Genomic DNA, 17252 nt, shown 5'->3' with positions numbered 1-17252 from the left:
GCTGATGCTTTGATTGTTGTTAAACCTTTGAAAGTGGTTGTTAAAAAGTGTGAAGGACTAAAAAATTCAAGGGAGTTCATAGATGAAGATAGCCATAGGTTTGAGAAAGTAAAGAAAACTACACACTCACATTGCTCTAGCTTGCCTCTTTAAATAGGCTTATGTGTATATTGGATACATTGCATTTGATCAAATTTGGCTTGGCAACTTGGATCCTTAACTTTCCAACTCATCATCCTCATCTATCCACACTCTAAAGACTAGTTCATATTACATTTGCATACAAAGAAGGCACCTTTCTTACATGCGCTCAAACAAATGTTCTAACACCCCCCCCTTGATGCCTTATTTGGCTACTTCAAGGTGGTCAAGTGGTTACATGATTGATGATTGTTCCCCCCTTGCTAGGTGCATTCTATGGAAATTGCTAGTGGGTGGGCCAACTTTGTCTTTTCCTTCCTTTTTCACTTCTTAATCTTATTGTCTGGGTGCTCTTTCATGTTGCTACTTTGCTTGCTCATTTTGGCTTTTGATATTGTACTTTGGCTTCACTTTTGATCTTCCTTTTACTTTACTTTTGCTCTTTTGGCACGGTTTGGTAAGCTTCATAGTATCCTTGCTCTTCTTGATCTTCTTTGTCTTCATGGCCTTCATCTTTGTTTGGGATTTTTCTTTAATCAATTGCTCTTTGACTTCAAGTTTTATGATTGTCTCCTTTTTATCAATCAGATGGATACACAAAGATAAATTGCTTTGGCTTGATAGCTTCATGGCATACATGGTTTGATGGGACTTTAGATGGATAATTTTACGATACATGAGATTTTCTTTGACACTCGTGTATAATGGAAATAGAACATTATTTTTGTGGAATACGGGAAGGTCTTACCACTTGGCATTTTTTCTCAATGCTAGTGTCTAATCCCAACTACAATAGTGTTATTTTGAGATTTTAAATTAAGGATTGATCAATAAGGCTGTCCGCATACAACAAATCCTTTATGCTTTTACAACATTTGATTTTAGCCTTTTAAAAGTGTGAACTATCATTTTGACAAATGGACTGCATAGGCAATGTGAACAATACTTGAACTAGACTAATTTTAAACAATATCAATGTGAAAGAGGCTTCAGACTAACTAGTTTGGCTTGCATATAGTGTGAACAAGGAGTTTGGAAGGAGCATTTTTTAATGCTAAGGTTTTAAGACTAAGAGAAGATAAGGAAAAAAAAGGAATCGAAAGCAGGGGTGTTATTCCTAGAGCCGTTGATTGACTGAAATCTCATCTACTCGTGATTCTCATTTGCTAAGCTGGCTATAGAAGATTATGCATGTAGAGCTACATGGAGTTGGGTCACTTGTGCTTCTATGATGGTGCCACATTGATGCTATTATTATCATTAGATCTTCTTGTAATCTTTATAAGATCGAATCCCAATAACTAATTTCCTTTTCACTTCATACTTCTCGCAAAACTCATAGAAGTACTTGGCATGCTGGTTGACCTCCATCTTATTGATTTGCTTCTTAATACTATGTTAGGACTCATTGTTCGTTTACAAAAAGGAGGCAAACTGTAGTGGTACTGATTATGTACTCCCCCTATCTTGCTATTGCCATGGCGGTCTATCATGCAAAAGCCTTTGTTTTACCTAGTGTGAGATTATTGATCTACCTCATTGTTAACACATTTTGTGATGACAACAAAATATCCTCAAGTAGTGTCTTTGATTCCTTCCAAAAAAATCGACTCTAAGATACTAATGGACAAGACCAAGCTATGGTTTCCTTTGTTGCAATCATTGATAGCTATGCCAACACAATCAATAAGGAGTGACACATGCTCAAGCTTTCATTGTGTAATCATGGATAGAGAGAGAAGGATAAGGAATGTCACAATATGAGAATGAGAAAAATAGAAACAATTCAAATATGTTGGCCTATATGGAATTTGAGGAGATAGGATATTGGATAATTTTTGAGCCAATGCTTTGCTAGCTTGTGATGAATTCCTAAGATCTAACCATGATGCTCTAATACCAATTGAAGGACTAAAAAATTCAAGGGGGTTCATGGATGAAGATAGCATAGGTTTGAGAAAGCAAAGAAAACCATGCACCCACATTGCATTAGCTTGCCTCTTTAAATAGGCTCATGTATACATTGGATACATTGCATTGGGTCAAATTTGAATTGCCAACTTGGATCCTTATCTTTCAAACTCATCATCCTCATCTCTCCACACCCAAAAGACTAGTTCATATTACATTTGCATACAAAGAAGGCACCACTCTTACATATGCTCAAACAAATGTTCTAACATATTTGTGGTTAGATGGAATGAATAGGTTTTGTAAATTTAAGAAATAAAGAATCTAGTAGAGTTACATATTTTGTTATTTCTAGGGCCATATTTTAGGGTTTTTCCTTAACTAGTAGTCGTAGATGCAATGCCACTTGGCTATGTGGTTAGGTGGAACGAATAGGTTTTGTACCTTTGGAAATAAAATAATCTTGTAGAGTTAGCCCTTAGTATTTAGCTATTTGTAAGATCATGTTTTAGGATTTTCCCAATAGGGTTTTTACCTAGAGCTATGAAGGCAATGGCTATGTTTTGAGGATTTTGGAAGTGTTAATGATAAGGGAATGCATGATAAGTGAAGATGTTTCAAATTCTAGGTAAGATGGAATCTACTGCCAATAAAATGATGACATAATGTTGTTTTCTAAGGTGCTTATTGGTGTTACATGCCATTGTGCTAAAGAGGACTTAGATGTTCACAAAAGGGTTCTTTGTCTCATGGGAGAAGAAAAGGGGAGTGCTTTACTCTCAGGCTATATGCCATGATAATAAACAAATATAAAGCCCAAGCATAGAAGGATTGCCATCTAACTCATTTTCCAACTAGAGATTCTATTTATGAGGCTTGGCATCCAAGCATCAAAAGCTAGCATTCCATACCACTTACCCACATATTCTTTGAGATAGTTGAGATATCCAATGATAGAGATATTGAGCAAATCCTCTCCTATGACCTCAATAGTGCTTTTAGTAGACATTGCTTTAACTTATCTTAATCATGGAATAAAGCTTAGACTTCAAGAGTGAGAATATCTCTCCCATAAGTTGAATTGCTTCAAGACTAAGGCATATACAACTCTACTAACATCCTCTCTAGTTTCTTTAGATTTACAACTTTACAATGCATATAGATGCAAGATGCTACTATACTCATCTTCTTATCCCCACATTTCCTTTTATGCATGTTGAATTCACAAGTGATTTTATTGAAGGATTATGGGTTTGATTCAAGAAGAACAATGTAAGAAGTTATTTTTTAAATGCAAGGTAAGAAGTAAGATCTTTCACAAAGTTTTTCTTTTGCATGCATTTATATATGGTCTACATAACAATAGAAATTTAGCAAATGGAATGTTTCATATTGATGGTTTTGTCTTTAACATATGTGGTTCAACTCCATAAATAGAGCTTCTATAATCAATTTGCAATAGAATCCAGAAAAAACTCAAAGTAGAGCTTCCATCAAATGCAACAAAGAACTATATTTAGACCCTAAATGTGATGTATAGTTTTGGGTCCATATCATTATAGATTGGTTGAAACTTGGTGGCCATTTGTAATACAATGGAAAACAAGTCTAAAGGAAAATAATGCAACTATTGGATTATTATGAGGGTTTTTGGTTTCAATACTTTTTTAGAAACCAATGTGGTGGATGTGAGGTCACACACATTGGTCTTGAACATTAGTGAGCCATATTCAACCCCAAAGGTTGAGCTTATGGATGAAAAGGACAAACATTCTTAGACATTTGCATACATTTGTGCTATCTTTTTGGGACAAGGCACAAGTGTAGCTAAACCAAGAGTGATTAAAAGAGTATCTTTCATAAAATTTGATCATTTAGTGGAATAAGAAGTCGGTCTTATGTGTAGATAGTTTAAACTATGCACTTAGACATCCTTACATGGTTTTGGGATTTAGTATCCACTCTAAAACGATTGTTTGATTGAGAAGATAGATATCTTTATTTCACATTAACTTTCTTGTAATTTTTGTAATTTTGTTTTAGGCAATGGAAGATATGGTTCAAGCAGAACGTCAAGCATGGGAAGGTCGAGCATTGTCAGCCATTAAAAAACATGAGCAACTTGAGAAGGATCATCAAGCTCTAAAGGAGGAGCTAGAGAACACAAAGTCATTGATGCAAAAGGCTGGTCTTGGCATCAGGCTATCAGCCCAAAATGTGCGTGAGCTAAGCAATGGGGATGTGGATTTGAGAACCTCTATAACATTAAAATTTAAGGAGGAAGTTTGATGAGAGTGGCAATACACCATAGCTAGAGCAATAGCATTATCTTCTTATGGTGTAGATGAAAGCCCAATGTGTTTTTGTAGCTATGTATGAAAAGCATGATATAAGAGATATTATCCATTGCAATCATATATAATAAAAAATAAGCATTTGTCTGTTGTATTTCTTTTGGTGTTTTGGGGGGGTTACTTGTTACATGAAAACATGTTTTTGACTTGAAATATTTGCCTTTGTTGATATTGCCAATAGGCCAAAAGTGCACATAATGCACCTCCCTTCTTAAATAAAATCTTTAGGAGTAATACCAATTTGTGTACCATATTAGGACGTTAATCTCTTGGGAAAGTTACTATATGTATATCCTCTACATCACGTGCGTTCAAGGCCTATTTATAAATATCCTTATCTGTGAATTTTTCCTCAATAAAAGATAACCCCTTTATATTACACCCTTTTATATGTAAAAAATGCATAAAAATTGTATTTTAAAAATACCTTATTTTGAACCCACGTGATGCATACATGTATTCATGAGTAACTTACCCAAGGTTAATCTACATAATCTATTCTATAAACATGCTTTAGAATAGAGCATTTCATAATAGCCATCTCACTCCACTCTCAAGATTTTAGGATCTCATTATGAAGCTCTTCATATCATGTCTCTTGTCATTTAGTGCATAAGGCAGCTACGTCTCAAAGTTCTCCACCTCTCACATGATTAAAGATCTTGATAGAGGATACAAAATGCATTGCATAATTTGAGTGCAAGCTTACATTGATAGGGTTTCTAGTGATATGAGATCCTCACACATCATCATACGTACACACATTAGCACACACATGACCTCGAAACATTCCTTAATCAAAATGTGGAATATAGGCAATACACACACAATTACTCACACACTCTCTTTATCACTTGTACTTCCTTAAATGTGCATAGCAAATATTTGTTGCAAGTACTTCTTGGATGCTTTGTCCAATCTCTCACACTCTATGTGTATGTATGTATGCATGTGCATGTGTGCATATGTGTTGTGTCTAATGGCAATTGTAAACGATTGAAGCATTGTGTTCAAATAACATGTAGGATAATGTTTCATACAATCTTAATATTGATTTTTTCTCTTTGTACCTTTTTTTTTTCGCATATCATTGCTTTGGAGCACTTATGTTGACCAATGTCTTAAATTATTACATGTCTTTTAGTAACTTGGTAAGATCTCTCTCTTTCTCTCTCTCATTGGGTATTCACTTATGTATACCCTCTATATCACGTGTGTTCAAGGCTTATTTATAAATATCCTTATCAGTGAATTTTTCCTTAATATAACATTACCCTTTTCTATTAAATCTGTAAGTAACCCCTTTATATGGGATCCTTTTGTATGTAAAAAATATATGAAAATGACATTAAAAAATCCCTTTTGTTGAACCCACGTGATACATACATATATTCACAATAGAACTCCTTGGTCTCTCTCTCTCTCTCTCTCTCTCTCTCTCTCTCTCTCTCTCTCTCTCTCTCTCTCTCTCTCTCTCTAAGATTAAATCGAGTATCATATTAAGCTATGAAAAAACACGATAGTATTTACATGTTTCTAGTAAGTCTCAATAGGGTATTTCCTTCCTTAAACATAGTACATTGCACACTCATGGAGATCTGAATCCCAAGTGGCAATCTCACTAAAAATCTTCAATCAATCAAACTCAATGTCATCTAGCCAAAAAATAGGGCAAATGGGCACTTTATTAAGGTGGTGGCAAAGCCATCATTGAGAATATTAGTGCCAATGGTGAATTGGATTGTAACTAAAATCTTGGTGTGTGTCTCTTATGTTTGATACACCTTTCAGACATCTAAAAGAATATTAACACAACTCTCTCTCTCTCTCTCTCTCTCTCTCTCTCTCTCTCTCTCTCTCTCTCTCTCTCTCTCTCTCTCTCTCTCTCTCTCTCTCTCTCTCTCTCTCTCTCTCTCTCTCTCTCTTAGATTGATGTAGTATATGAAATATAGTACCTAATTCAAGGGGTATCTTACAATAGGGGATTTAGCCATATGTGATCCTTGCACATACGTGTGAGAGCACATAAGCACACACCCGCCCTCAAAATTTTTTTCTTGATCATAATGATATCTATAATCAATACACACACATAAATGCTCTCTCACTCCCGCTTTGTGTCACTTGCACTCTCTTAGATGTGCATAAAAAATCCATTGCAAGCAATTCTTAAATGCTTAGTCCAGTCTCTCTCTTGCTCTATGTGTGTGTGTGTTCATGAGCATGTGTGGTGTCTACTAGTAAGTATAAATGACTAAATCTTACATTCACATTAACATGTAGTGTTATATTTTGTACAATCGTAATCTTCAAATTTTCTCTTTTTACATTTTTTTCCAAATATCATTGCATTGGATCACTTATGTTGAATCATGCCTTCTAGTAATTTAGTAATATATATATATATATATATATATATATATCTCCAAGCCTTAAAGACAATCCAACATTATATTTAGCTATAAAAGAAAATGATTATGTTCACATGTCTACTAGTAAGTCTCAATAAAATATTTCCTTCCTTTAAACATAGATAGATGTTGTACTCTCATGGAGATTTTAATCCCAAGTGATATACTCACAAAAAAGTCATTATAGAGGAGCTAAGAAAGTCTATGCATTGAGTTTCTTTAGGGTCATGATGTATTGGCTACAAAATAGGGCAAATGGGTAGTTTATTGATGTGGAAAAGTCATCATAGAGGAGTTAAGAAAGCTTGAGCATTGAGTTGCTTTAGTGTCATGATGTATTTAACAACTTTTATAGCTAATGTGGGTTTCTTTTGTGCTACTCTCTCTCTCTCCCCCCCCCCCCCCCACACACACACACAAAGTAACAAGCGAGATACACATTGACTAGGGTTTATGCAGCTAGTCACACTGATTGGGGTATATAAGATGTAAGAGTCCTAGATTAGGGCAACCAGTTATTATCAAGAACATACTCTTTACCTTCGTTTCCAACTTCCATGGCTTCCTCCCTCCTTCTCTCCTCTTTTCTATCTTTCTCTCTCCTCTTCTAGTCTTCTTTCTTCTTCTTGTTGCTCTCTTTCTCTCTCTTTAGCTCTTCTCATCTCTCCTCTTAGCTTCATTCATTACAAGTGGTATCAGAGCTTCAGGCTTTGGTCCTTTTCTCATTTCCCCTTTCTTCCTTTTCAAATCCCAAAAACCCTAATTACTCAGCTTATAGGTATAGGTACAACAAGAAGGAATGCAGCTGACCTCAGCTTTTTGGAGCAAGTAAGAGCTATGGTTGGAGACTCAAACGTATCTGGAGGTAAAACGGTTAAAATAGCAGGTTATCACTTCTTTTCATGCAAATTTTAGGGATCTAGACCAAGTTTAGAGTTCTAGAGGGCAAAACCCCAATTACTTTTGCTCCATCCCTCCTTCTCTCTCTTCTTTTGCAAAAGCTCCCAGCCCCAAAAGCCCCCAAGGTCTGGTTTGAGGTTTCTCCTCAGCATCAACCAGCCCTGTAACATTGTTCCTGACACCACAAGCTATAGATAGAGTAGTGGAGTGGGGGGGTTGCTGCCCAGAAAGCCTATAGGGTAGTCCCCGCAATCTGTAGTACATTTTGCACTGGCTACCTTGCCTACTCTAGCCCTCTTGCCCTTCCCCTCTTGCTGCCCTTGGCACTCCCTGCCACCCTTGGCATTGATTCAACACACCTCTCTCTTCCCCCTTGGCACTCTTGACCCCAGGAATCAACCTCCAAGATGGATAGCAACTAAAGCTATCTCTGATCTTGAGAGCTCAACCCCCATAAGCCCTTTAGCCCATGAATGACTTCCCTACCCGGATTGAAGACATGGAGCTCAACATGTATGGGAGCTTTGTGGGCAGCCATAAAAGCTTCACTTGAAGCTCAAGCTTGGGAACAAGCATGAGAGCCATCATCATCATTGGGAGTATTCGAATGCTGAAGTCTTCTTCCATGGAAACGCCCCAACCAACCGAGCTTGATTGACAGAGGAATGAGAGCGGAGTTTTGAGCCCGGGATGTGCCTAAAATTTGCCAAAAAATCCGGAATTTAGGGAAAAAATATTTAACGTTGAAGGTGGTGGGTGCATCTAGGACGATTTTAAGCACCAAGTGAAAGACGGTTTTTAAAAGGCGCCCGAGCGACACTTGTGGATTTTTGATAATTTTTCCGACTGCCGTGCAGGATGCCAAGAGCTGCCAGTCAGTGGGATGACAAGACGAACGCGCAGGATTTTTTAGAAACTCAAACGGAGCCCGGACGCGGAAGAGGCAAAAAATTGGCCAAGATTTGAAGAGGTGGACAAAATTTAGGACCAAAGGGGGGGGGTGCCCTTTGGGACCTTTAACCCCCCCCCCCCCCCTCCATGCATCTTGATTTCTAGGCTGAAAGCAACAAGTGCAGCAGAGATTGGGCATCAACTTCTCCCTCTTGCCTGACTCTTATCGCCAGTCTTCGCGCGAGATATGGTTGTCTGGATGAAGAGATCAGAATCTAGTCTTTCTCTCTCCTCCCTCTCTCTCCCCTCTATGGGCTGTTCATGTGCACCATCTTGAAGGAGGAATCGGGAGGAAGAATGAAGGAAATGGTGATGGAGATGCTGAAGATTGATGTACAGCATTGGATTGAGAGCAATGGAGGCTCCGTATGCTAGTTATACAGTCATTCAAGGCGTCTTGGGTTTCGTAAAAACATGGTATGACCATTTTTATGAAGAAAATGAAGGATTTTTGATAGTTTATGATGATAATGATGTTCTTATTGGATGAAAATTTGTTTGTGTGCTGGTTGCATCATGAGTAATTGTTGTGTATCAGAAATCTTGATTTTGCAATGATTTACATGCTCTATTTAATTCCCGTAAACTTAAAATGCGGTTTTTAAGTTTTTCTGTTTCGGGTGGGTGATAAGCGTTCCCATGGGAAAAAGATGGAAGATAAATTGAATGTTAATATGATGAAGTGATTGGAACAAGAAAAATAAAAAAATAACATATTTTATTGCCAAATAAATCAAAAAATGGAAAAAATAGAAATACGTCTTACAAAAATAAGGAAAAATGTAATGATTGTTTGTGGATATATGGTAGTGCCAAAGCATGAGGTTTAGCCTCAGTTTTCCCTATCTTCTTGTCAAAGTTTGTGATTTATTGCTTTTTATATATCAAAATATGACAAAATGAACCTCTACACCTATGCAACGAAAGCAATACCTAAATGTAGGGGGTTGGGATGTTTGAATGGTGTGATTTGCGTGCTGATTGTTGCTAATTTTTCTGATGCATATCATGACATAGAGTTCGGTGTATTTTAATTAAGAGGATAGTAGCACGAGTGTTGTCTCGGTGCTATCCTTACATCGCCGCAACGGGTTAGTGAATGAGCATTGGAAAGCCTAGTTGTGGACAACACATTCCTCATTGAAAATTATGTTTGAGCACTTTAGGATCATTCACTTTTGCATGTGCATGTAAACCATGGTGTCAGGAAAAAAAAGCCTGGATGCATAGCACCTGTTTTCAATGACAATGACCCACGCTTGAGTGTGGAAAGGCATCCTAAGCCGTAGACGTTCATTTCTTGGGGGATTATTTAGTAAGGACACATGGTATCTCCTGGAGTATTTTCAAAATGAAAGAGTGGAGTTCGTTCGTTTGTTCTAAATGTTGAGCAGCGCATCAAGAGGCCAATCCCTGCGATGTAGGAGAGCTGCAGTGGGGCCGCAGTGATTCCACCGAGAGGTTGCCTCCCATGTATGTGATTATCGTGGTATTTATTGCCAATGTGTAAGGGTTCTCCCTTTGTGGAGTCTATAGAAAGGGAAACATTGGACTACAAAACTATAAACACATAGATTAGGCTTTAGGATAGTTTGTCCTTTGGCAGCAGATAGATACTCCTAGCCCGCGAGGCCGTGTGGGTGTGTTTGTCTGTTATGAGCATGAGGTCTGGCTAGTGCCATAGCCAGTGTTGGCCCATTTGAGGTCCCATCAGTGGTCCATTTGCCAGGAGCTGCCAACAAGTGGTGGTTCTCAAATCTAGGGTCTTTAGGGATCAAAAAGTTGGTTTATGTCCTCTGACAAGGACCGTCAAGACAAAATACAAAAAGCTGAACGTGCTGAGAGGGCTAGACGGTAGTTGGAGATTGTAAGTCGCTATTCTCCTCAAAGGAGTAGCTCGATATGCATAAGAGGCAATGGTCTTAGTAATCCAACTGCTACACATTGTCTTTTAGGTGCAGGAGAAAGCACAAGTTCTTCCTCTCTTCCACCAAGTCAACCCACTTCAAGTGGGTGTGATATCCCATCAGTCCAAACTCCCATTGTCAATCCGATAGTCGTCATGGCACAACCCATTGCAATTCTTGCAGGGATGCCAGATTTGCCAGCTTTAGGAGTTCCTTTGCCCGTTTTTAATGGGTTAGCTGAAGAAGATGCAGAGTTTCACATTTGTGAATTCCAAAGATTAATGTTTAATTACCGCATCCAAGATGAGGGGCATCTCATGATGTTCTTTAACATGACATTAAAAGGAAGGGCTATAGTATAGTATCATAGTATAGAGACTGGAACCATAACCACAATCAACCAATTTTATGCAGCTTTTCGAGGAGAATATGCCCATGAAAGAGGTGGCCAATACTGGTTGTGTGTTTTGAATGTAACATGCCAAGACCCCCATGAGAATGTAAAAGCGTATGCCAAGAAGCTTAAGGAAGTATTTCGTAAGTTACAAACTTACATTCCTATTCCGCTGGCTGCCCAATTGCAATACTTCTTGCATGGATTGGATTTCAATATTCAGGTACAATTGAGCAGTGTGGCTTTGGCTGATATAGACACTGCCATCATGCGGGCAGAAGGAGTAGAGTCACGATTACAAACGGCCTACTCCTCTCGAATAAATCTTAATGCGGATCTAGTACCTGGAGGCAATTTACCATTGATGAATGGAAGTCAAGGGATGCCTACGAATAACCCTAATGGGAGAGGAAGCATGGTTCAAAATGTACCTTTGCTGCCATCTCCTCCTAGTGTGACTATGCCTATGGCTAGTCAGTTGGCTCCACCAAATGTTGGAGGCCAAGTTTCGAACCCTAATGTTGTTCTTGTGAGTCAACAACCAATGCCCAATCAAATTGTTAGGCCAATGGAACGACGGATAGACAATCAAAAAGGCTATAGACGATCAAGGCTATGAGTCGAATGCCTCTAATGTCCTTGGCGAAGTTAAGGATATGATGAAGCACTACACTGACATGATTTTTGAACAATATCGGCAAATAGCTATTAACGTCAATTTTCTGAAGAAGCAGCAGAATCTAATAGGGAGTCAACGCCCTGAAGAGGGTGGTCCCTCAAGATTCAGCTGTAAGTGGTGTGGCGGACAACATTTCCCTAGAAACTGTCCAAATGTTAAATGTGAGGAAGGTGGACCTCTAAGGCCTGTTGACAAAAAAGTCAATCCTAAGAAGGATGAGGAAGTGCCAAGAAAGAAGACAAGAGCAAGAAAAGAAGTACCAAAGCCAGTCGCGAGACCAAAAGAAAGGATGATTTGGCGAGAAAAGAGAACTTTGGCTACCTATCATGATTTTGATTTAGCAAGTTCTCTTTGCGAAGTCAAACCAGATGTAAACCTCTTACAGTTGATTAAATTATCTCCAGGAGTACGCAAGGAATTCAAGAAGATCCTATGTATTGGGTATATTGTAGAACCTTTGGGCATAGCACGAGTAGGGGAAGATTGGTTTGATCATGCTGAAAAGAATTGCCTTGGGGTTCCAGCATATGTGGATGGAATATTAGTAGAGCATGCTATCATAGACACTGGGTTCTCCGTCAATATCATGAGTTCAGAGTTGATGGAGAGGTTGGGTCTAGGCATCAAAAAAGATAGCTCCACCCTTCTTAGAATGACTGATGATAGTCTAAGGCAACCGGAAGGTTGCATTACTAAAGTCCATGTTACAGTTGCAAGTGTAGAATGCTTCTTGGACTTTAGGGTGATAAGATTTGCAGGACGTCCTAGCTAACAAGTCTTGCTAGGTAGGCCTTGGATCTTACCAACAGACTGTCAAGTTGATATACCCGCCGGTCAAGTGGTTCTAGATAGAGACAATCAGGAAACAAGTGAGTGATCCCACATTCTGTGCATCGGAGATCCGCTTTGCCCTTGTTAGCATGTTCCTTCTCTGGGCAACGTGATGAAATGTGGCCTAGATGACCGCAGGTCCAGCATGTGATCCGATTGGCCCTCCAAAGCCTCTACCTCTTCCTCTACCTAATGCCATCACCGGCACCGCCGATAGTCCATCAGGACTGGGTTGCCCTCCTCATCATAGGATATGTACGGGTTGACATATGTTTCCTCTTCACTAGGCTCTTCCACATAGTGAATTGGAGCATCGCTCGGTGGGTGGGTTACAAAAGGCCCTGGTGGTCTTGGTATACCTGTTGGGTTCATCTCCAGCCTAGATACGGCAGATCTTGAGTCATTTGGTGCAGGGAGTGCCAATTGGGCTCCCCTCCCAAAGAAATTGGGTGGTCTATTACTTAAGTACGGAGGATTTTACTGCTGTGCATATGGGAATCTCCTCGACATCCTGCAATGCAATGCATCATGCCCGAATCTACCATAATTTGAGCATGGCCTAGATCTGGGATCTTGGCATTCAGCTGGGAAGTGATTGCCGCCACAGTATATACACTGTACATGCGATCGCGTAGGCTTCCTTATCAATTCCTGCAGTCGTGCAATCTCTATTCTCATCTCCGCCATCTCCTGGCCTTGGTCCATACTCTTTCCCTTTTCCTGTACACTAACGGTTGCTTTTTCTCCCGAAATAGTTGATCTCTTTGGATCCCTCTGATTTGCACTTTCTCGGCTGGTAGTCCTCATGCTTCGTTCCCTAAGCTGATCATCTACACATATTGCCTCTTTGAAAAATCTAGCTAGCACATCTTGTTGCAAGGTAGAGTTACTGGCCAAAGCCTTGTAGAGCTCCTCACTCCGAATTTCATTCATGAATACTGTAGACACTGCCCTCTCAGTAGGTCGTTCATTGGCAGGGATCCTTTTGAAGAGGCTACACACATGAGTTACGTAATCCCTGACATATTTCTTCTCCCTTTGGCTGATATTCATCAACCGAACAATGAGGTTGTTAGAATACCCTGCCTCCTAGAATCTCTTGATGAAGAGGTCCTTAAGGCGAGAAAAGTTTGTACGTTCTGTGTCATCGAGGCTAGAATACCAGATTCTCCCCTTATCGCCTAGGCACAGGCCAAAAGCTTGAGAGCATTGCGCAAGGTCAATAAGACCGTTTTCTTCGCATACTTGCTCGAACTGCTCCATGAAGTTTTATGGGTCACTGTTAGGCTAATACTTCACTAGTTGTTTTGCTACGATAGGGATTCTAGCCTGCCCTTTAGCCCCTTGCGTGACTCCCAATCCCGAGAGTAGTGTGGTGGCTAGGGTTGTAGCACTCTGCTCAACGGATGTATTGTCCATGAGTCGCTTGGCTACAAGTTCGCTCAATGTCATGTCAACCTCTGCTGCTTGTTCCCTCTCTTCATTCGGTCCAGATTTAGCTGCTCCAACTAGGTCTAGCACCCTTCTAGCCTCATACATATCTACGTCTTGCTGTAGCTTTTTGGCCCTTTGCTCGTGGTTGTAGGCAATTATGCCTTCTAGCGCTCTCCTGATTGCTCTTCTCTCTTCTTCGAGGCTTGCTACCACTTCTTCTACAAGTCTGCCCTGGATCACGGTCCTAGTAAGTAAATCATAGTCATGGACTAGTTCCTGTACTAAGACTGGGAATTCTCCTAGGTCTAGCCTGTCCTCTCCTCGATCGCCTCTTGATCCCGACATTGTTTCTACCTCCAATTCCACAAGGCCGTCGATCAATTCAAGTAGTTCTGGCAGCGCCCGATCCTCTATGTTGTCATCTTCTCGATCCTCACATCCACTTAACGTCCTCCTGGGTCCTAACCTTGTTTTTCTACTAAGTCTTGGGGTTCACTCCTCTTGGTGGGTTCCTTGAATGATTATGTTTGAGTGTATTCCTTGTTATTACAACCAATCCTCAAATTATGCACACTCAGTGTGGTGTCTGTGCATTCGGTGCGAAATCGCTTTCTGCTCTTTCAGTGCACAACCAATGTGGCCTACTGTGTGTGCGGGATTACGACACTCAAGTGCGGTGTCAATGCTACCTTCAGTTCTTAGCCACTAGTTGGTTATGAGGTCAGTACACAGCTGCCTGGTTAAAATCTGGGTCTCTGCGGCATCTCTCAGGTATGTGGGGGTCTGATGTCTGGTGTGCTGTTGCGACTAGGCTGCGACAACACACTCTGCTAGGTTTCCTAGCCACACGGCCAAGTTTTCTATGATTTTCTCGCACCTACAAGGTCACACTAGTGTCGGCAACGCGGGTCTGGGCTTAAATTAGTAAAATAATGTCAAAAAATGCATTCGGCCAAAATTGGCCCGAATGGCAAGGTCTGAATCCCAGAATTGGCGTTCGAACTGCCGAAGTCTGAATGTCTCGTTCGGTCAGGCCGAAGGTCGAATGGCCAAGTCCGAGGGCCGATTAAGTTGGGCCGAATGGTCGGGTTCCGACAGGGCCGATTCGATCGTCCGAACACTGAATGGCCGAATCCCGAATTCGGAGGGGCCGAACCGACGAAGCTCGAATGCTAAGGTCTGAATGGTCAGATGGCCCAAACGCCAAATTCCGAAGCCCGAAGCCCGAACGGCACGTGGCCGAATGCTCGAAGGCTGAACGCCGAACCCTAGGTTCGGGGCAGCCAACTGCCTGATTCTGGGGTTCGGACGTCCGAATGCGTCGGGGTCAGTGCACTTCCGACAATGAAAATGGTGCCGAATCTAGTGTTTGGCTGACGATTAGCTATTCTAGGTTGTTAAATACACATAAGGGCATGCCGGGGAAGAGATTTATATACATGTAGCACCCCGAAAGTGTGATCGAAGGGCGTCTACTCCTCCTGTGCCTATAGCTCTCTCACTCTCTCTTGCTCTCTCTCAACTAAGTCAGAATGCAAATGAGCTCTTCTCCACTTACCCCAGCCTTACATAGCATTGCCCAACCACTCTCTAACCTTAGAGCCTTTCCCCGTTGTGATTTCCCCCTTAAAAACATGATTTTTGCCTTCTTTTTCTTATTGCAACCAGATTTATAGTAGCAAAAACCCTACCCTTTCAGTTTCGAATCTCAATCCTATCCTACCTAATGCTAACAAAAAATCACAAAACCAAGCATGAGCTGTATTTACCTACTCAAGCACTCATAAAAAAACTCAAAATACTTACTTGTTCCAATGATTAAACCTCCTAAATCTCCTATCTATCTCAAGCACCGTTTCGGGCAAAGGCCCTACTCCTATGCTCGATTTGATGTGCGCGGCGCTCAAGGCTCGATTCCGTCGGTCCCGGCAAATGGAACCAAAATGAAGGGGAGCTATAAGCTCTACCCCGAGACCTATGGACCACTTATTGATCAAGCATTTCAAGTCGAGTGGCCATGGCTACCTCTCACATAGCCGACGCACCATGCCTACCTTACGAGTGTAATGAGCTTACCTTGATGCTCGATCGAGTACCCTCCTCTCTCTTGCACACCGGTAGCTCCACGATCCTTGTGGCAAGCTCAAGCAACCTCAATCCCTCTCCCATGAGCTCCATCCTCCATAGCCGCGCGCGCGAGAAAAGAGAAGGGAAAAGAAGAGAAGAAGAGAAGAGGAGATGGTGAAGAGCTTCACCCTCTTGATCCCTCACTCCCTCACACTCTCACACTCCCTCTCTCAAGAGCACACACAAGCAAGAAGAAGAGAAGAAGAAGAGAGACACTTTTTGCCACGCACAAGAATGAGCTTCTCATTCACTTTTTAACTTTATATACATGCCCTCCCTTCTTTGGGCGGTCATCTCCTTTTTTACAAGGCCGGCCATTGGCCTAAGCCCATTTCTCATTTCCCACCATTCTAATTTATCCTATTCCCAACTAATGCATACAATTTGCACAGGAGCGAGCCTGGCACTCCTTTACAAGGATTCGGGAGCGCTTCCACATTTAATGGTGCGCCTTTTACTCTTTTGCTGTCTCGGGGCGACACTGAAACTTTTTGGGGGTCGTGCCCGAACATTTAAATTTTTTAGGGTCTGGTTTACTAGTCAAGGCCCCTTTTCCTTCTTTTATCCTACGCCTTTTTTGCTATTTCCTTTTTTCCATTTTCCCGCTCCTCTACTCCATTTTCTCGCTCCTCTGCTCCATTTTCCCGCTCCTTTGTGCTGCGGTAAACATGGTAAACATCTCATTATACACAAGTAATTGTTCCCAGGCGTCCTCAGATGCACACATAAATACATATACACAAGGCTAATGCACTTCCTCTTCTTAGAACATAATCCATCTTCATTTATGTGTAACTCCTTGGTTCTTGTGTACACTCTTACACTTGGTAGACACTTCTTTCTCCCTTCATAACTTGTACTGCTTGTACTAGATATCCCCGTCACAATGCTCTGATCACCCCATTAAGTGATGCAATAGGAATACTAGTCTCTAGATGGTCTCATGGACATGCATCATCATCAACACTTAACGAAAAGTGAGTCATTAATTTATTGATATAAAATTTTTAAAATAGAGAATCTGTAATAAGCAATCAATTTAGTGACATCCTTTTAGCTTCTAAATAGTTGACCTCAATTGTAGAGGGGATACATAGTCATTAAGAAGATCTGGAAAGTCTTATAGTTCTCTCTCAGTCATAAACTAAGTGTCCAATGGGGGATAATTCTTAAACTTAACCAGATACTTCTATAATATCTTACCTGACCTTA

The 17252-nt window shown here is 40.6% G+C and overlaps 1 protein-coding gene across 1 annotated transcript in view; it reads left to right on the top strand.

Moving 5' to 3' along the window:
- LOC148033448 (uncharacterized) overlaps positions 1-4399 on the top strand; it is a 242715-nt gene extending 238316 nt beyond the window's left edge. The window contains exon 17 of the mRNA XM_087681371.1: positions 4096-4399. Within this exon, the coding sequence (XP_087537497.1) occupies positions 4096-4341 (246 nt within the window). The 3' untranslated portion in view covers positions 4342-4399. The remainder of the gene's footprint in view (positions 1-4095) is intronic.
- Positions 4400-17252: the final 12853 nt, after the last annotated feature.

This window comes from Lygodium microphyllum, chromosome 7 (genome assembly GCF_053477565.2).
Source record: "Lygodium microphyllum isolate KBCC chromosome 7, Lygodium_microphyllum_v1.1.10, whole genome shotgun sequence".
Taxonomy (NCBI): Eukaryota; Viridiplantae; Streptophyta; class Polypodiopsida; order Schizaeales; family Lygodiaceae; genus Lygodium; species Lygodium microphyllum.
The sequence above is the reverse complement of the archived record's forward strand: the minus strand, read 5'-3'. Positions and strand labels throughout refer to the sequence as shown.